This window comes from Dipodomys merriami, unplaced genomic scaffold (genome assembly GCF_024711535.1).
Source record: "Dipodomys merriami isolate MVZ:Mamm:240054 unplaced genomic scaffold, mDipMer1.0.p SCAF_16, whole genome shotgun sequence".
Taxonomy (NCBI): domain Eukaryota; kingdom Metazoa; phylum Chordata; class Mammalia; order Rodentia; family Heteromyidae; genus Dipodomys; species Dipodomys merriami.
The window spans coordinates 7,715,001-7,736,362 of NW_027202937.1; the positions used below are offsets into that span (position 1 = coordinate 7,715,001).

At 43.2% G+C, this 21,362-nt stretch overlaps 1 protein-coding gene across 3 annotated transcripts in view; it reads right to left on the reverse strand.

Moving 5' to 3' along the window:
- Positions 1–5,146: 5,146 nt before the first annotated feature.
- Rnf8 (ring finger protein 8) overlaps positions 5,147–21,362 on the reverse strand; it is a 32,325-nt gene continuing 16,109 nt past the window's right edge. The window contains exons 4-8 of one of the 3 annotated variants that reach the window (XM_070023856.1): positions 21,128–21,187; positions 16,967–17,056; positions 15,388–15,495; positions 11,373–11,577; positions 5,147–5,649 (exon numbers count right to left, since the gene is read on the reverse strand). In XM_070023856.1, coding sequence (XP_069879957.1) covers positions 5,633–5,649; positions 11,373–11,577; positions 15,388–15,495; positions 16,967–17,056; positions 21,128–21,187 — 480 coding nt within the window. In that variant the 3' untranslated portion in view covers positions 5,147–5,632. The remainder of the gene's footprint in view (positions 5,650–11,372; positions 11,578–15,387; positions 15,496–16,966; positions 17,057–21,127; positions 21,188–21,362) is intronic. The other 2 variants (XM_070023858.1, XM_070023857.1) reach the window with 2 other exon arrangements.

The window sequence follows — 21,362 nt, forward strand, 5'->3', positions numbered from 1 at the left end:
TTCCAGTGAATTTATAGAGCAGTAACAGCAGGAAATACTGTGTGGAGATTGATGAGCCGACAGCGTGTAGGTATGTGGTCTGGCAATGTGGTCAACAATTACATCAGCATTTGCTGAGTGTCTACTACAGGCCCATCCCCTTCCTAGGATGGAAGGGCTCTTCGAAACTGGAAGACGAAGTGAACAAGACAGCTCATTATTTTTCTCAACACAAAGCCCTATCTTCTCCCCAGGAGCTGCCCTCACCAACTGCCTCCACTACCATTTAGACAGAAAAAGTTGAAAAATGCTGACCAGATCAGAAATTTCTTGCTCTGAATGATGCATAATAGCCTTCAAATGCCAGGCCTGCTGTAGCCAATGGCAGTCTTCAGCTCTCACCAGGCCCTGAACCTTTAACAAGACAGACCCTCTAAGGCCAGGGACAGACAGTGATTCCTGTTCTGATCTCCTCCCATTCTTCTTAGATTAGGACCACAATGCAAGTTAGAAATTCCCTCTGTACATCCAGTAGAGCTAATCAGAGGACTAGCGGCATCTAAATGTCAGATAAACAGCCCGGGACACCCCAGGTTTCTGGGTGGAGAGATTTGTTACAGAGCAGGTTATTAAAAAGCAAAGGCAGCTGAAGAGCTGGCTGCCCATCCCAGGAGACCTGTGGCTGTGGTGCCCGGGTGGCTACTCAGAGAAGGGCAAAGTGGGGATGAGAGAAAGGCCGGCGATAATGAGGGGATTTCGTTTTAATTTGTATCCAGCTATCCCGTCCACCAACAGCAAAATCTCCCACTTTGGCACCATCTGATTGATGAAGCTGGCCTAGAAGTTAGAGACCTTTCTAGATTGAAATAATGGGATGGACAGGGAGCACCTACTTCACTGGCTGCATTCATCCGCTTAATAAGGCCAGAATGGAAGCACACACTCTAGTCTCTCAGAACCCTGTTGTAGAGAACATGTCTTTAATTAGAGGCACACTGCACAGCAGTGGGGCTCAGCTCTACTGTAGCTTGGTGCTGTGTGAGAGAAAAGTTAACATGTATTTTTCTAGGCAAGCAAAATGAATATGATGTTTAACATCAGATCTCTTCAAGGAAAGAACATTCTGTAGCTCAGAGAAACAACGCAAGTTTGGGTTATTTTTTGGTTTGTCTTCTAAAAAGAGAACATTCTTCTGAGCAAGGTATGGTGGTACATGCCTATAATCCCAGCACTCAGGTAGCTAAAAGGTTTGTAAATTCAAGGCCAGACTGTTTAATATTGAGACCGTTCCCCCTCCCCCACAAAAAAGCTAAGCACCGGTGGCTCAGGCCTACATGTAATCCTTGCTACTTAGGAGGCTGGGGCTCAAGGTTCAAAGACAGCCAAGTCAGGAAGATCTGTGAGCCTTTCCTATCCCCTCCAAAAAAAAATGCTGGAAGTAGAGCTATCATTCAAGTGGTAGAATGCCAATACCAGTCTTGAGGGAAAAGGCTAAGGGATAGCACTCAGGTCCTGAATTCAAAAACAACATTCTGGTTTATTTTAGTTTTTTTTTTTTTTTTGTCGGTTATGGGGCCTGAACTCTGAGCCTGGGTGCTGTCCCTCAGCTCTTCAGCTCAAGGCTAGCGCCCTACCACTTGAGCCAAAGCGCCACTTCCAGCTTTTTCTGCTTATGTGGTGCTGAGGAATCGAACCCAGGGCCTCATGCATGCAAGGCAAGCATTCTACCACTGAGCCACCTTCCCAGCTCCTATTTTAGGTTTTTTATCCCCCCAATCTTGGGGCTTGAACATTGTCCTTGAGCTTTTTTTGCTCAAGGCTAGTGCTCTGACCACTTGAGCCACAGCACGACTTCCGTTTTGCTTTGTTTTTGCCAGTTCTGGGGCTTGAACTCAGGGCCTGGGCACTGTCCCTAAGCTTTTTGCTCAAGGCTAGCACTCTACCACTTGAGCCACAGCTCCACTTCCAACTTTTTCTATTTTATATAGTACTAAGGAATTGAATCCAGGGCTTCATGCATGCTAGGCAAGCACAAGCACTCTATCTCTAAGCCACATTCCCAGCCCCAGCATTTTTATTTATTTATTTTAGTTTATTGGAGATAAGAGTCTCATGGACTTTCCTGCAATCCTCAGATCTCAGCCTCCTGAGTAGCTAGGAATACAGGTGTTTGCTACAGGCGCCTGGCTACTTTAGGTTTTAGAGATAGGGTCTCACCATATAGCCCATGCCAGCCCAGCCTAGAACTCATGATAGCCTAACCCATTTTCCTGCTTCTACCTCAAGACTGCTGGGAATTCAGGCATACACAGCACAACACCCTACTAAATATCTGTTTGTAAGCAGTATGCTATTAAGTGTGATGTAACTATTTAGGCCTTACTTTGAAATTAATTTGGAAGTAGAGATCCTTTAGAGCTGAAATAACCAAGGCTCAGAAAGGTTGAGGAACTTATCTAGGTTATATAGTTACAAACAGCAGGGCTGCGAGTCCAATCAAGACAGTGTGGCTTTTTAATTGTAAAAGTTCTTTACTTAGTATTCCTCTTAATATGTCTTCCTAGCTTATCTTCTCTAACTGTGTGGCACTGGGAGGGAAGCATGCTCCGAGAGGCGGCAAGTTGGGAGTGCTCAGAACGGTCGTCTATGAGGCTGTCCCTGCAGATAACCTCAGGATCTTCAAGGCAAGAGGCTCTTTAAGGATCTTTTCTTTAATGAATGAAGTGGGGACCACAACAACATTGTTTCAGGAGGAAAAGGTTTGAGGCAAGCTGCTGTTCCATCAGAAGTAGGCTGGAGTGCCAGGTATGGAACTCAGTGGTGGAACATGCTGCACATCCTGTATCAGGACCTGGTTCAATCACAGCACCCAAAGTGAAAAACAGCCCAGAAAAATAAAGCATGGTAAAAGCAAACTGAAGTAACAAGCAGCTGTAAGAAAGGAAGGAAGATGAAGCCCTTTAGGTACTACGGTGTGAAAGAAAAGCAAGGTGCAGAATAGCTTATCGTTTGTGTAAAAGAAGGGAGAAGAACCCACGTGCATGTGCTTGTCCATGCAGGGAAGGTCTCTGTAGTGCCTGTAGTACTTGCTCATCTGCGAGGAAGTGCTCATAGGGAGAGAGCCACAAGTTTTCCACAGTGTTCTTTTATGCCTTTTGATTTCAAACCATGAGAACTAGTACTTGGTTGTGAAGTGTATATCTATACTTGTAAAAGAATTATGTCTGAACTGAAAACATGGAATATACAAAATCTTAGCTCTATCCATGTCATCACATAAAGCAAGCATATGTATAGAAACGAAGTCATTACATCAAGGTAACAATCACCTGTTTTTCAGGACTTTTCTGATAGTTATAGTTAATATGCTTAAAGCTATTTTTCTTTTTCATTTTACTTCTTCCTTGACTCTACTAGTACCTCTTTTCCTTCCCTTTTTTAGGCAGTGCAAGGGATAGAACCCAATGCCTCACACATGCTAGGCAAGTGCTACAGCACTGAGCCTTCAGCTAATATTCAAAGATGGAATTGAAACCAGGGTATCCACAATACTCAGTCTACAGCATGAAAGAAGATAAGACATCCTGTATCATCCCTGCAAAGGTGGTAAAAGGTGGTAGTAGTCTCCAATTCTTTGTGAAACATACAGGGTATAGGAGAGTAAAATACAATGGTCTCTGCACAGAAAATGGAAAGGGAGGGAAGCAGATCAGTGACAGACAGCTCATTTCCACATTCCTGCTAGGAAGAGGGCTCTCTGTTCTAATCACCATTCTTCAGTCTTCTATGTTCTCATCACAGAATACCGAGGACACCAAAGCTTGTCCAGAGCTCTTACCTCCCACCATCGACATGCTGTTTCTTTCTGTTGAAAAGGGAAGGTGAGGCACAGGGAATGTCTTTCTCCACAGGACTCCTATTGTTCACGAAGTAAGAGTAAGAACTGACAAATGTATTGTATCAGACTAAAAAGTTTCTAGGTACTGGGCACTGGTGACTCACATCTGAAATCCTACTCAGGAGGCTGAGATCTGAGGATTGTGCTAGCCTGAGCAGGAAAGTTCCCATGAGACTCTTATTTCCAATTAACCACCAACATGCCAGAAGTAGAGCTGTGGCTCAAGTGGCAAAGCATTAGCCTTGAACAAAAAAAGCTCAGGGACAGTAGGGTACTGGTGGATAATGCCTGTAATCCTAGCTACTCAGAAGACTGAGTTCTGAGGATCATGTTTTGAAGCCAGCCCCAGCAGGAAAGTCCATGAGACTCATCTCCAATTAATCACCAGAAAACTGGAATTGGCGGTGTGGCCAAAGTGGTAGAGCACTGGTCTTGAGTGCAAAAGTTCAGGGATAGTGCCCAGGCCGAGCTCAAACCCCAGGACCAGCACAAAAAAAATTTAAATAAATACTTATACACATAAAATTGTTTAGAAAGAGGGGAGGAGGGGAAATAATAAGAAAAAGTAGAAGAGGTGAATTTGAATGTACAGAAACATCATAATGAAACCCTTTTGTACACTATATACTAAGAAAAAGTAAAAAGCAAAGGTAATCAAAAGGCTATTAATTTAAAAAGGGGGGTTGGGGAGCACATCAAGTTCTCCTAAGTTCATTGTCTCTGTGTTCTTTTTTTTGGTCATGTGGCTTGAACTCTGGAGGCCTGGGTGCTATCCCTGAGCTCTTCAGCTCAAGTGCTCTACCACTTGAACCACAGCGCCACTTCCAGTTTTCTGGTGGTTAATTGGAGTTAGAGTCTTAAGACTTTCCTGCCTGGGTTGGCTTTGAACTGCAATCCTCAGATCTCAGCCTCCTGAGTAGCTAGGATTACAGGCATGAGCCACTGATGCCTGGCTGTCCCTGTGTTCTTGACATTGCTTTGTAAGTCTGGAAACATCTTCAGATGGCAGCTGAAGGAGAAGAACTCACCCACTCTGAAACAATGTAAGTGGTAACCTCGGCCTCCAGAATAAGAGGGGACATGCTGGGGCGAGCCCACCTGCTGTGACACAGCCTGGGTGTGGCCTCTCAGGCTGACATTCACTTGAAGTGCATCATCTGCTACAGTCACTTGGCTGTAATCTATGAGCTGCCAGTGTTTACTTGTGAAACTGCCTGGGAGCTGGAAGGAAAGGAAGGTAAATACACCAAAGCCCAGCTGAGCAACCAATAGGTTTTACATTTTATTTCCAAGAAATGACATCTTGTTTTCACAAAGAAGAGGTAAGGTAGGCTCAAAATACAGGCTGCCTGCATGGGCAGCCATGGACTGAACCCAACTGTTCAGAACATACATCAACAGAAATGCTTGTGAGGTACCAAAAACAGTAACAAATCAAACAAAACAAAACAAAACAACCAAAAAACAAACCCAGAACTCAATCCATTGAACCTGTAGTGAAGAACTTGAAGCAGCCAATGTGTGTGATCCACTGTGCTTCAGACAATGATGGTATTGTCCATGTATTCACCAGCAACATCTTCAGAACAGTAGCTGAAGGAAAGGAAGGAGGCTAGTGGGGCTAGCCACCACACCAAGCAAGATGCAAGGCTTCCTAACTCAGTCTCTGTCTACACAGCTTCTCAGATGACCTCCAGAGCAGCCGGAGTCATACCTGGAGAACCTTGTCTTTCAAATGCAGTCAGAGCATGCTCTTCATGACAGTCTCTTTGCTTTGGAGAGAAAGGAAAAGCAATGATGGAGACGTCTGCATTCCCTCTCCTAGCCTCCCTGCTTCCATCTTTGCCACCCTGGCTTGTCTCACAGCAACCAGAATGAAGGGAAAAAATAAAACCAGACCATGTCACCCTCTGCCCTTGGTGAGCAAGAAGGCACTGCTCTCACAGCCTCCAATAACAAAAGGATCTCATAGGCAAGCGCCAGTGGTCACCTTCAGGACCCCATGGTGAGGCTCCTCAGTCATTGACTCCTGCCCTGCCCTGCTGAAGATCTATGTAAAGGTGAAGTGAGAAGGTAGTCAAACTCAACGGTGTATGCATTTGGAGTGCAATGAAGGAACGCCATCTCCTAAACCATAGAAGCTTTCCCCATGCTTGCAATGAGGTTGTAGCTTTTAATGAGAGAAGACCCCACTCCCCCTCTACCCCAAATCCCATAGCACTGATGTTAGGGAACTGCCTTCTGACCTCTGGCTAGAAGGACAGCTCTGGTATCATTGGAAGGGACTACTGAGGCAACAAGAAACTCAAGGTTCAAGGACTTTCCAGGCTGCTACCCCATGTCTCCATTAATCCCAACCACTGATCCCCAGTAAAAGGATAGTTACACATCCCACTGGATGAAGATGAAGGATACTGTGGTCATTTCAAACTGTGTATTCTCAGATGTTAAATAAGAGACATCTCAGTGTGATGGAAAGCAACTTAAACAGAGGAAGTGCATTATGACCAGGAAAGTAAGGACAATAGAACACAGATGAGGAGAAGGAATAAAAGAGCAGAGTGGTGAGGGAGAAATAAGAACATGTTTCTAGTAATATATCTGTTAACCTTCTATTTCATGATTACTTTTACAAAGCATATATTAAAAAAAAAATAGTCTCATTATTTGAGTGTGTGAATGTGGAATACTCTTAATCCACCTGACTTTCTTGAGCCATTTTCCTTGGTCAGTCATGGTTCTGAGAGGTGGGCAAGAAGGCTGACTTCATACACATGGCCTAAGAAGTACCTGCTAGGCCGGGGATATTGCTTTAGTGGTCATGTTTACCTAACATACACGAAGCCTGAAAAAACACACATGGAAAAAAAACAAAAAGAAGTGCTTACCAAAAAGGGACAATGAGGTATCCTTTTTCTGACATTCGAGAAGACAGTTTGAAATGATTACAGTATGGCAGGAATTGTCCATCTAATGGGACAAGGGACTATCATCTTACAGCAGGTCAGCTGTAGGAATAACTGAAACACGTGGGGTAGCAGCCAGAAGGTCCCCGCAAGTATTCTCTCTGGGTGAGTAGATTTACTATTGTCATTCCCACAAACATATCTTGACAAAGCTCTGAGTTCTAGCAATGGAAGATGGGCATTATCAGAAGAAAAACATCAGGGCAGCAGACACATACTCCAGAGTCTGGACTAGGAGTTCCTCCTGTTCCATGTCTAGAGCACCTTCCTACCAGAAGCCACCAAAAGCCACAGGCCAGGTGGTCTAACTTGAGTAAATCTTCCCAGAGACCCTCAACTCTGGAGGAGGCCTCTGTCTCAGCTTCACAAAAGTTGACCAGCCCTTCTCCCCCGCTTAGCCCACTTGAAAGTCCCCTGAAGGCCCTCTGAAGGCCGCACTGCACTCCTATCAGCAGCCTCAACTCAAGGGAGCAGGGGAATGTAATATTTAAAAGTCTAAGTTGAAAATCAGTGTTCTAAGGAACGAGATTTTAGATCTTTGATTAAACCCATGGGATTATGCATGTTAGCCAAGTGCTTAACCACTGAGCTGCATCTCCAGGCCCACTTTTCTATTTTCTATAATCCAAGGGAAATGCTACATACAGAAAGCAAAAGGTTAGACATTAATGTATCTCTTAACCAACTAAAACTCAACAAGAACAGAAAGGAAGTAACCAGACACTGCTCTCTCACCTCACCAACTCCCTTGTAAGGGGTTTCAAAAAAACTCTTACTGCTGGGGTACTGTGCTCACATCTCTAATCCTAGCTACTCAGGAGGCTAAGATCTGAGGATCACAGTTCAAAGCCATCCCAGGCAAGAAAGTCTGTGACACTCTCATCTCCAATTAACTACAAAAAGCTAGAAATGGAGCTGTGTTCCAAATGAGAGAACTAGCCTTGAGCAAAAGCAGCTCAGGCCCTGAGTTCAAGCCCCAGTACTGGCATTAAAACAACAACAACAACAACCAGGGCTGGGAAAGTGGCTCAGTGGTAGAGCGCTTGCCTTGCATGCATGAGGCCCTGAGTTCGATTCCTCAGCACCACATAAACAGAAAAAAAAAGCCGGAAGTGGCACTGTAGCTCAAGTGGTAGAGTGCTAACTAACCTTGAGCTGAAGGGCTGAGGGACAGCGCCCAGTCCCAGAGTTCAGGCCCCACAATCGGAGCAAAAAAAAAAACAAAAAAAAAACAAAAAAACAACAACAACAAAAAAGCAACCAAAACCCTCTTCCCCTCACAAAAATCTCCTAGTACTCCAGAGAACAACCATTACTCATGCAACAAAACTCTATTTGGATGTATGCTATTCACTCCAGTTCCAGAGAATCCTTTCTCCAACTCAGAAACCCTTCCCCTCCCCTGCTCTCCTTTGGGCTGCATTTATAAGAAACCATAGTTAATCAGTTATGTGGCTCTACTCCTAGCCTGGAGATATGGAACTCTGAGACAACCACCAGCCAAGGAGGCCAAGGAGAGGCTGCTCTTGGTGAAGCTGGAAAATCAGCCATCTGCATGGGCAGCCCCCATGCAGTCACAGGCAGACACCCCCCTCTGAATTTCTGAGAAAAACCATCCTTGCCCAGGGCTGGACTATAACACTAGAAATGGCAATGAAATACTTGCCAATCCTACTTCCTAGATCCTAAATTTGGTCCTTCTAAAAAAAACAAAAAAAAAAAAAAATCAACCCAAAACCCTCCCTAAGCACTAAGGAGCAAATCAGCTTTTAATGGCCTTAAACACACAAGGACAGTTGGTATTTGCACGGTGAGTTTTCTTTAAACCCTGCACTGCAGTCCAGTGAAGATGCTGATTATTTGGCACATCATTCCCTAAATCAGGTTTCAGGTCTTCTGTGTATCTCTAGAGAACACCTCAAAGCTGCATGCTGCGATAACTGCACAACTGGAGATGGTTGCCAGAACTGCTGGGAGCAAATGCACACAGAGGAGAAACTGTTTACTGCGCAGCCTCCTACTGTCGCCAAAAGGCCAAGAAGTACCTCTTTAGCCTTTGGAGAGAAAGGTGGGGGGGTGCTGGCATTTACTCTGTACAGCAGTTTTGTGGACAGAGCTGACATAGGCTGTTCAGTTTCCTTCCAAGGCCTTGTGAAGTCATCACAGTAGATGTACAAACACATTACAGTGTTTGAACTGCCAAGAAGGGAACTGGGCAAGAGGCTGGGCAGAAACCACACTCAGATGTCCCTATCCTGACACAGACCCAGAACACTTCAGCTCAAAGGTCATAACCTGATCCTGGTCAAATTGAATTTCTGAGACAGTGCCTCTTGCAAAAGGGGAAGAGAGAAGGAAGAAAGCATTCCCAGGCCTCAGTAGATAACTGTTCAACCTTGCTGTCAGCTTACAAGTCTAATACCACATGAATATGGCATTGGGGGGGGGGGTTGATTTCAACTCAGGGTCTTGTGCATTTCTATCAGCACTCTATCACTTGAGCCATGCCTCCTCCAGCCCCGTTTGCTTTCATTGTTTTTATAATAGGGTCTTGATACTCCTATTTCCTATTTCCACTTCTCACATAGCTAAACTGACATAATGATATGACATCGTGCCTAATTTTTTACTGGTCGAGATGAAATTGCAGAACTTTTTTTTAAACAGGGGTTAGCTTTGAAGGATGACTTTCTCAGTCTCTGCCTCTGAGTAGCTAGGATTCTGGCATGAGCCTTAAACCCAGCTAAATATGTTTTTTGGGGGGGGGGCCACAAGGGATAGAGCTGGTGACCAACCACTGCTGTCTCATGCCTGTGTGCTTTGCTCATGCAGTTTCTTCTGCTTGGCAAACCAACACCCAAGGAACCTGTAAGATTCCACCCAAATGTGGAGCTTTCTCTCCCTTCCACCTACCTAAAGACAGAATGGTCCATGCTCTGAAGTTTCCCAGGTCCTGCTGTGACACACACCAGCTATCTCCTTTTCTTCCCATCTTTTCTACTGTGAGTGCTGTGCTTACTAAGACGATGCTATATTTCTCTATCCCCATGTCCATTAAGTTTTGCTATGGCATGACAGGAGATGGCATTCTACCAGAATCAAACAGCTCTTGGAGGTAAAAAAAAAAATGTGGGCATTCAAAACTTGGCACAAAGCTGGGTGCTAGTGGCTCACGCCAATAATACTAGCTACTTGGGAGTCTGAATTTGAGGATCACAGTTCAGTTAGCCTGGACAGAAAAGTCCACAAGACTCCATCTCCAATTAACCAGAAAAAAGCCAAACTGGAAGTATGGCCCAACTGACAAGAGTGCTGTCATGAGCAAGAAAGCCAAAGGAGAGAATAAGACCCCAAAATCAAGTGTTCAGGTATAATCAGAGACACATGAACATGAGTATGCAATGGCCAGGTGGCATGTGAAGGAGCAGCAAGCTCCTGGTTCTCTGACAGGTCTATATGTATAGCTAACTGACAAATGACATCATAGCATTTTGTCTCTGAAGCTTTCCCAAGTAATGCTTCATTAGCTCAAGGGACTGATCATGATAACTATATCTACCCTGCTTTTATATACACTGGAGCTCTACTCAGTAACAATCCTTCCTATTAGCTTCCTGTGCTTTGCCCAAGACACATGCTTTTGCCATAAAGATATTCCTGTCTCAAGCAGAGTGGCTCTCTGCAACCTTAATACAGCAGGCCCAAGTGTGGCAAGATCACTTTAATGAGCAGATACTCTCTACAGCAGCACAGTTCATCAGGGAAACTCACCTATGCTATCTCTAATGGTCTTATACAAATTCTGACTGGGAGATTTGTTAGTAAAAACTATCAGGATTCCAGAAGACCACACAGTAGGATTAGACTTACATACCTTAGTTCTATAATCCTGTCCAGTCTGTCAAATGATAACTCTAATAGACCAGACATGCATATGTGTTCAAGTTCTGAAAACTGAAAACTTTTTTAAGTGTTTGAACTCAGGGTCAGGGTGCTGTCCCTTAGCTTTTTTGCTCAAGGCTGCCTCTCTAGTGCTTGAGCCACACCTCCACCTCCAGCTTTTTTCTGGTTAATTGGAGATAAGAATCTCACAGACTTTTCTGCTTGAGTTGGCTTTGAAAGTTGATCCTCAGATCTCAGCCTCCTAAGTAGCTAGGATTACAAGAAAGCCACTGTGCTAACACCAAATTGAAAACTTTGATTTGTAAACATACTATTTATAATTGTCTACTTAACCTAAGTGATAGCAACTAAGCTGTCATAAGCAACAGCACCATCTAGTGATGAATAAGGCAAACCATCTGACTGACTGTGTTTTGTAGTCAGCTTGCTTTTACCACATTCCCATGGCCAAGGCACATACCAGCTTTCCACATTTCCTATGTTCAAGATACAGAGAACTCCCTTTATTATCTCATTTCTTCCACCCTGTCTTTAGCTCACTCTCTTCCCCAATTACAAACAAATAATCTGTTGAAGTCTGGATGCAAGTCCTTCATTGAGAACTCGGGGTTTCCTGACCCACTCACCATTTCGTTCCCTAATGAGGACAATCCGTCGTTCTCTCACTTCTGAGCTCAGACTGACCACCATCTTATTAATGCAATTATCCAGAACCAGGGAGTAAGTTTTGGACTTGATGTCCTGCCGACAAATGGGGCATTCTGTCTTCCGCTTCATCCACTCATTGATACAGTAGGAACAGAAACTGTGGGCACAGTTCAAGGTGACAGCCTACAACACAAATGGGAACACAAAACCATACCTGTCATGCTTACTTTCTCAAAGCTATAACAGGAAGTAATTTTCAAGGCAAAAAAGAAAGCTAGTCATAGTCTCATGTAGAGTAGGGTGGAATTTTTTTTTTTGGGTGGGGAGGCAGAACTGGGGCTTTAGCTAGGCCTGGGCACTGTCCCTGAGCTTTTATGCTGAAGACTAGCTTGAGCCACAGCTCTACTTCCAGTTTTTTTTTTTTTTTTTTTAGGTAAGAATCTCACAGATTTTCCTGCTCCAGCTGGTTTTGAACCACAACCCTCAGATCTCAACCTCCTGAGTAGCTAAGATTACAGGTTGAGCTACTGTCTACTTGGCAGAGGTGGAAATGTTTAAGTTTCATGTTAGAAGATTCATTTCCTTTGTAGGTCCCTCCCCCACGGTATAACTCCTGTTTTCACTGTATTTGATGTTGTTATAATTTGGGGAGCGGAAGGGAAAAAACAAATTGTTTAAATAGGGATACAGGTTGACCCACTGCAACAATGAGATGTACAAGATGCTATGTCAAAAAACGAACTTTACAATGTAGAGGGGCAGGGAATGGGAGATGGGAGATGGGAGTTGTGGAGATGGAAGGGATGATAAGGGAAAAACAAAGGAAGAGGTTCATCTCTGTAATTCTAGCTACTCAAAAGCCTGAGGATCACAGTTCAAAGCCAGCTGAGCAAAAATTCCATGAGAAACTCATTTCCAACTAACCAGTAAAAAGCCAGAAGTGGAGCTACAGCTCAAGCACTAAAGTGCCAGCCTTGAGCGAAAAAGCTAAGGGACAGAGCCCAAACCCTAAGTTTAAGCCCCAGGACCGGCACAAAATAAAACAAAAATCTATAAAAATCTATGTTCTAATGCTAGCTTGAAATATTCATTTCAATAAAAATTATGTTCTAAGGGGATCCATATACTAAAACAGTCAATAAACAGAACTGGAAGATTGTAAGTTAGGTTAACTGGAACTATATACTGAATTGCGCATCAGTCTGGACTACAGAGTGAAACCCTATTTCAAAGGCATCAGAAGACGGTGCCAGTGACTCACACCTGTCATCCTAGCTACTCATGAGGCTGAGATCCGAGGATCATGGTTCAAAGCCAGTCCAAGCAGGAAAGTCTGTAAGACTCTTATCTCCAATTAACCACCAGAAAAACCAGAAGTGGTGCTGTGGCTCAAGTGCAGAACACGAGCCTTGAGGAGCTCAGGGACAGGGCCCAGGCCCAGAGTTCAAGCCCCATGACTGACAAAAAAAAAAAAAAAAAATCAACAGTAGCAGTGGGAAGAAGAGGAGGTATGGTAGTAGACACCAGATACCGTGGTCCCACCTACTCAAGAGATGAAAAGACTCAAACTATAATAGCAAAAGGACTGAAAAAAATGGCTCAAATGGTGCAAAAAGACTGGGAAAACAGCTTAATAGTAGAGAGTTTGTCTATGAAGTATGAGGTCCTTAGTTCAATCCCACGTTCATCTCTCTGAGGATGAGGATGATGATGAAGAAGAATATAAATGACCAATAAATAAGCTGGATAAAAAAAGAACTAGAACATGTTCTTGGGGGTGAGTAAAAGCAGGCACAGGAATGGAGGGAGGGAGAGTGAGCAAATGTAGTCACTATATTCAATGTACATTATGTTAAAAACTATGACACTGGGTGCTGGTGGCTCATGCCTGTAATCCTAGCTAGACAGGAGGCTGAGATCTGACGATTGTGGTTTGAAACTCTGGCAAAAAAGTCTGTAAGACTCTTTTTTATTTTGGTTGGTAGTGGGGCCTGAACTGTGGGCCTGGACGCTGTCCCTCAGCTCTTCAACTCAAGGTGAACGCTCTACCACTTGAGCTACAGCACCACTTCTGGCTTTTTCTGCTTATGTGGTGCTGAGGAATCGAACCCATGTCCTCATGCATGGAAGGCAAGCACTCTACCACTGAGCAACCTTCCCAGCCCTGTTAATCTCCAATTAACAACCAGGAAACCAGAAGAGGTGCTGTAGCTCAAAGTGGTAGAGCACTAGCTTTGAGCAAAAAAGCTAAGGGACAGTACCCAGGCCCTTAGTTCAAGCCCTACAACAGACAGAAAAAAGAACTATCTAATGAGGTTAGGGACAGGAGGGGAAGAATGGAGGAGAACAAAGGAAGAAGTAACAGTGACCAAAAGGCACTATACTCATAACCCTGATTTATGAATTGTAACCCCTATTAACAACTACTTAATAATAATTTTTTTTTTGTCAGTGGGGCCTGAACTCTGGGCCTAGGCGCTGTCCCCAGCTCTTTAGCTGTAGACCAGCACTCTACCACTTGAGCCTCAGCCCCGCTTCCAGCTTTTTCTGCTTATGTAGTGCTGAGGAATCGAACCGAGGGCCTCATGCATGCCAGGCAAGCACTCTACCACTGAACCACCTTCCCAGCCCCCCCAAATTTTTTTTTAAAGAATTAAAAACTTTAATACGTCACTAACAGTGCCTGAATCCCTATGTAATTTTGCCATGAAAAGAGAAAAAGAAGGAAGTCTGTATTTAAGAGTCTCTACTAAGTATTGGTCAGATTTCTGCCAGAGCCTTTTCTGATCTAGGAAAACAAACCATTTTCTTTGTTACACTTGTTTATGTTCATTTTCTAAGTAAAATTTATTATGAGGCTCAAAAGTCCTCATTCCTATTAGGATAACAGCAGAAAAAAAAACCCAGAAATCATGTTTCTTCAAATGTTAAATCTATAAAGTTAGAAAACAAAGGTATTATTTTCCATATGAGATAAACTCATAAATAGGACTAAAACTTGTCTGATTAAAATGAAGCACTTTTTTTTTTTTTTTGTGCTACTGGGGTTTGAACTCAGGTCTTTACTTTTGCTTGGAAGGGGCTCCACCACTTAAGTCATGCCCCTAGCCTCTAAGGCTGTCTATGAGAAATAAAGTAGAACAGGACAGGCAACACAAGGCCAAGTACACTGAGTTTCTTCTCCACAACAGGAAATCAGCTGACTAGAAACTGTGGGAAACGACGACCTGAAGTCAAAGTGGATCCAGGACAAAGAAACAGGTCTACTGGAGGGAGATTTTTCAAAAGGTTAATAGACCCAGCCTCCCTAAAGACTGCAGGAGAAAAGGAAGCATTGTGTGTATGCATTTTCCTTTTCTAAGGAATCTGAAAAGACTGCCATTTAACAGCCTGAGTTCAATACTTCTAGTCTAACATGAACTGGTCACAAATGGTAGAAATTTATGAAAAGTAAATGAGCTGGAACAAAAAATATGACAGGATGGCAAATGGTAGGCTAGGACAGAGATGTTTCCATTTCAAAAGCAGCCTTGCAGTCCCTGAAATATATGTAGCTTTTCTCCTGAGTTCCCAAAGTGACCACAAATCAATGACATTTAGCACTCTGTTGAAAGGGCTGCACTACAAGCTACTCTTGGCATTGTGCCCACTCTGAATAAAGAAAGAATGGCTTTATTGGGCAGCTTTGTTCTGATAGTTCAAAATCCTAATACTATGTATCCCTATTTCCTTTCCACCACCCAACAAGAAGGGTTTTATTGAAGTTTAAATGTTAATTGTGCTAAAAAAAAAAAAATCAAGAAAGAAAAGGGACAATCAAGAGAAAGAAGACTACAAAACCTAATGAGAAGAGGCCACTCTGAAATCAAAATAGCTAAAAACTCCTGGAATAAAAATCTCAAAACTATTTCCCTGTAGTAGCAACCTGAAAAGCCCCTGCAAACCCCTCAAGACTGGCAAAGCGTGAGGGGTGAGCTGCTGTTTCACGCTCACCTCAATAAAGTATTCTGAGCAAATAATGCACTGGAGCTCGTTCTCTAGCACGTCATTCACGTGGCTAAGGACTTCCTCCTTCTGGGCTAGCACCTTATCCTTCTCCTCCTGCAAAGACACACAATGCCACTGTCATTTGAGAAAACTGACGAGAACGCAGATCAGTGCAGGGAGCGAGGTTAATTATCTGGAATAGGATTCAGAAAGAGTTTAAATTAAAAATTCATTCTGGTGCAGCAACAGAGAATGAAATACTTTTCCCATGGGTTAGTTTCTCAAGAATTGCTTTCTAATACAGACACTAACTTCCTTCTTTCCTTCTCCCACTTGCTGCAGCCTAAACCTCTGGAACCTAACTTGAATTGGATAGTTCTTTTGTGTGTTTGTAGGCTTTTTGTGTTTATTTTTTTAATTTACTAAATATATGTTAGTTGGGGGAAGTAATATCATTATTACATTTCTACACATGTATAATGCACTATATGATGGTTTTAAGAGTGGACTGGTGGCTGGGTGCTGGTGGCTCATGCCTGTAGCTACTAGCTACTCAGGAGGCTGAGATCTGAGAATTTTTTGGTTTGAAGCCAACCTGGGCAGAAAAGTCTGTGAGACTTTTATCTCCAATAAAGTACCCAGAAAAAGCTGAGAGTGGGCACTGTGGATTAAGTGGGAGAGCACTAGCCTTGAGCAAAAAGGAGCCTTAGGGACAGTGCCCAGGCCCTGAGCTCAAACTGCAGGACCAGGAAAAAAAAAAAATCCCCTCATCCTTTCTGTAATCAGTACCAGGAGTCATCATATGGTACCCTCAAAGTATATACAAATTGTATGATTATTAGCTATTAGTTAAAAAAAAAACAGCAACTGAGTGGCTCAAGTGGTAGAATGCTAGCCTTGAGCAAAAGTAGTTCAGGGACAGTGTCCAGGCCCTGAGTTTAAGCCCTGAATGCAAAAAAACAAAACAAAACAAAACAAAAAAATAACGGAACTTGCTGTCAATATCTGAAAAATGGTAGTTTCACTACACTAGAAATTATTTTTCTTGCCTTAGGAAAGTCATGTGAACACTGCTGGGCCTAAAATCCAGATGCCAACAACTGATTGAGTAGAAAAGAGCTGCCTCGTGATGCCTCCTGAGTAAAGATGGGGAAGCACCACAACCTCACTGTCCTGCACCAAGCCACAGGCTCATTCATACTACTGCTTTCCATTCATAACACCACATCTATCGATGTGGTGAGAGGAATTACATAAGTACGTCACAATGAACCATTATTTTTGACTGACACTCCACAGTCTGCATCAGTGACACACCCTGAAGGAGCATTCACCACACCAAAGACTAGAATGCTGGAGCCAGTGTCTTGTTTTCAGCATTTAGTTTCTGGACAAGGGAAAAGAAACAGATCTTGCCCTACAGGCAGAACCTTCTATAAGCCTGAATAATTTTATAGCTTATTTCCCCAGAGGCAAGGAGCAGCCATAATCTCTCTCTTCGTTCACCATAGCAACCCAGGCACTGTCAAAAATGCTGAGCTGCATATACTAACCAAAGTCTACACCTCTATTCTCTTTGTCATACCTTGGTCTGCTCCAATTCTTTGTTCTTGGCTTGAATGATTGTTTCAAAGTCCTTCTTGCTGCGATTGAGCTCTTCCATTAGAGCCTGATGCTGTAGAAATAAAGCAGATACACACTCAGGATGAGCTACCCAGGATCCTTCCTTTCAGCCACACACATCTCCTTCCTCCCACTAACTCAGTGATTTTGGTTGAGGGATCAAATGAATTGTCAAATTGAAAATAATATATATCCTTTTATTCAGGATATCCCACAGAAGGGGATTGGGAGGGAGGCTATCAAATCTTCTAGTCCCTAACCCAATCTCCATGGCCAATCAAATCAATGGATGAACTTTTACTGCTTTTACAGAGTCTGATTGTGTATGTTTGGCTTGAGGCCCAGGAATGTGCATTTTATTAAAAAATGATCTAGGTGATACTAGAAACCAGAGCTTAAAAACCAGTAACAGTACTGGGTACTGGTGGTTCACACCTGTAATCCTAGCTACTCAGGAGGCTGAGATCTGAGGATCGCCGCTCAAGCCAGCCCAGGCAGGAAAGTCCATGAGACTTATCTCAAATAAACCACTAGAAACCTGGAAGTGGCGGTGTGGCTCAATGGTAGAGTGCTAGCCTTGAGCTGAAAAACTGAGACAGCACTCAGGCCCAGAGTTCAAGCTGCACAACCAGAAAAAATAAAATCAAATCGGTAACAGTGAAGCTGATCAGAACAACAATTAAAATAGGGTTCAGGTAGTTTGATCATCATATTTATTGAAACAAAATAAGGCCTTTAGCAGGGAGCTGATGGCTCACGTCTGTTATCCTAGCTACTCAGAAGGCCCAGATCTGAGGATTGACGTTTGAAGCCAACCCAGGCTGGAAAGTCCCTGTGTGACTCTTACCTCTAATTAACCACTCAAAAATTGGAAGTGAAGCCGGGCGCCGGTGGCTCACGCCTATAATCCTAGCTACTCAGGAGGCTGAGATCTGAGGATCACGGTTCAAAGACAGCCCAGGCAGGAAAGTCCGTGAGACTCTGTTCTCCAAAAAACCACTAGAAAACCAGAAGTGGCGCTGTGGCTCAAGAGGTAGAACGCTCACCTTGAACTGAAGAGCTCAGGGACACCGCCCAAGCCCAGAATTCAAGCCCCACGACCGAAAAAAAAAAAAAAAAAAAAGGAGTGAAGAGCTATGACTCAGCACCCAGGCCCTGAGTTCAAGCCCTTCAAACAACAAGAAAAAAAAAGAAGAAAGAAAAACATAACCTTTAACCTATTCATTCTACAAATCACATACCTCATGTTCATAAGGCAATACTGCCTGAACCTGGCCAAAGTCTTCTGGAAGCTAGCATGCCTAGAAGCCAACATCTGAGTCACACAATTAGCTGCTTATCCCAAATGTCAAGAAATTCCACATCTATGAAATATAATTAACAGGCTGGGTGTGTGGCTCAGTGGTTCATCACATACTTAGTATGCATGAGATCCTGAGTCCCATCCCCAGCATAAAAGGGAGGGAAAGAGGAAAAGATAGGAGAGAAGGAAGGAAGGAAGGTAGGAAGGAAATTTGTTAGTTCCTTCATATACAAGAATAGAATGTACTTTAGAATCTTTCCTTAAATCCTTTTTAAAAGGTAGAATAAAGGTTGTTTCTGGAAAGATAGTCAAGAAACAAAATTTTAAATGTGTGGTCTCTCAGAAGGCCTGAGTCTTCTTACTTATTAGATCTAGGCTCCTTAACTTTCTTACCTATAAGATAGGAAAACAAGTGCATCTCCTACCACAGTGTTGCTAAGAAAATAACGTTTCCAGGCTGGACATGGTGGCTTGCACCTATAATGCTAGCTACTCAGGACACAAAGATAGGAAAGCCCAGTTCAAGGCCAGCCCAGGCAAAAAAGATAGCAAGATTTTATCTCAATCAATAAAAGCTGGGTTTGGAGCTGGTCACTGGTGGCTTACACCTTTATTCCTAGCTACTCAGGAGGATGAGATCTGAAGATCTTGGTTCAAAAGCCAGTCTGGGTAAGAAAATCCACGGGACTCTTATCTCCAATTAACCACCAGAAAACCAGAAGTGGTGCTGTGGCTCAAGAACTCGGGGACAGTGCCCAGAGTTCAAGCCCCACAACAGACAAAAAAAAAAAAAAAAAAAAGCTGGGCATGGTAGTGTACATCTGTCATCCCAACTATGCAGGAAGCATAAATAGGAGATCTCTAGGCCAGCCCAAAGCATAAATGATAGACTCTACCCCCAAAATAAAATAAATATAAAAGTTAGAGCATGGCTCAGGTGAAAAGGTGCCTGCCTAGAAAGTACAAGGCTGAGTTCAATCTGCCAAAAAAAAAAAGGAAAGAAAGAGAAAAGCATAACAGGTATGGAAAAACATTCAGAATCATTTTAAAGTTCTATGGAAACGCAAGGTTTTCTATCAGTGTGGTAAAAAATAACTTCAAAGGAACCTGCAGGATAGAACAAAAACCAACCATTGCTTCAGTTAAGAGTAACATGTCGGGGCTGGGAAGGTGGCTCAGTGGTAGAGCGCTTGCCTTGCATGCTCAAGGCCCTGGGTTCGATTCCTCAGCACCACATAAGCAAAAAGAAAAAAGCCGGAAGTGGCGCTGTGGCTCAAGTGGTAGAGCACTAGCCTTGAGCTGAAGAGCTGAGGGACAGTGCCCAGGCCCAGAGTTCAGGCCCCACGACCGGACCCAAAAAAAAAAAAAAAAAAAAAAAAAAAGAGTAACATGTCCCCCTAACATGATCATACAAAACCAGGGTCTAAAGCATCACAATTCAGCTAGGTGACTTCAAGGCTAAGCATCCATAATGTGTGTTCTCCCGTCTGCTCAGAACATGTGTGTACTTTGTACAGACAGGGAACTCAACAATCCCTCAGGGAATCTCAGGGAGCAGAGCCTTATTCTTTTCTAGTCAACTTCAAACCTGCATCTCAATAGTAATCTTAACATATTCCAAATGGGAAATATACTTCTTTCCCACCCTATAAAGTAAAACAACCTTGGAAAAATACCAAAACCCTCAATTAACTTTTACCTAATTTTTTCTAAAGCTTTTGTGGACCCCTCAAGAAAGTCAAGGAAGGCACTCTGTCACACTTACAATACCATATAATTATTAGTACTGTAAGGTACAGAAATAAGCAATAAATGAATATAAGGAAAAATTCCCATGCTTACTTTTCTCAAGGAGATTTGAGCTAGCCCCTTAACCTCCTGATAAAATTTACATCAAACTATTAGCTACAATATATAAAGGACAGAATATAAAGCAGCTTTAAAAATATATACTTCTATGTGTGAAATAAGTAAATAATATAAATGAATAGCTGGACACTGGTGGCTCACTCCAGTAATCCTAGCTACTCAAGAGAATGAGATATGAGGATCAAAGTTCAAAGCTAGTCCATGCAGAAAAGTCTGTGAAACTTCATCTCCAATTAGCAAGTAGCTAGAAGCAGAAATGGGGCTCAAACGGTAGAGTGCCAGCCTGGAGCAAAATACCAAGCAAGACCATGCAGCCCTGAGTTCAAGCCTCAGGACAGGCACAAAAAAAAAAAAAAAAAAAAAAAAGTAAAATAAACTAGTTAAGTGAACTAAATTACAAGTAATCTTTTAGGAGAATTTTATTCCTGTGAGATTAACTACAGTTAAGTTGATGTGTTTTGTGGTTAAACTGCACGATCTCAACCTCACTTAAAAGGCTTTAATAGGAACATTCTCAAAATATTCCTATATGTCCTAGTTCAGAGAGAGACTTAGACGCCCTTGCAGGCCCTGAGGACCAAGCCATGGCTCTCACTTCCCCTCTGCTGTACTCACTATTCTAGAAGTAGAGACCCTTCTCCAGAGTCTCTATTACTACAGGGTTGGGTTTTTTGTTGTTGTTTTTTTTGTGGTTGTTTTTTTCCCCATCACTACCAGAGCAACTTATGCCCAGATGAAGACGTTAAGTTTTCATGCTGAGATCTGGCATATATGTGAGGCTCCAAATCTCCAGCCTGATGGTGAGAACAGCTGCCACCTGCTCTGTTTGCAGACTGGAGATGCTGTGGACGTGTGGGCTAAAAGGCAGAGGCAACGAGTGATCATATGATGCCTGTCTGGCCCCCTCTTACAAACCACTACTGTCTCTGAAAAGTGGAACAAGGAAATTACCTCTTGCAGAGCCTGGGCCAGCTGTTGCTTCAGGTCCTCTTCTTGCTTTTTCTCCAAACCCTGCAAAGTCAAAAGAAAATGAAGGTTTCCCTCTAAGAGGGGGAACAAAACCCAGCAGCTACCAGAGCAGACCAGCTAGGGTAAGGAGCATCTGGAAACACCAGGGGGCAGGGAGCAAGTGGAAGCCACCCTCCCCTGCTTATTTCAAGCTGTTGGCAGTCAAGGATTTAAGCTG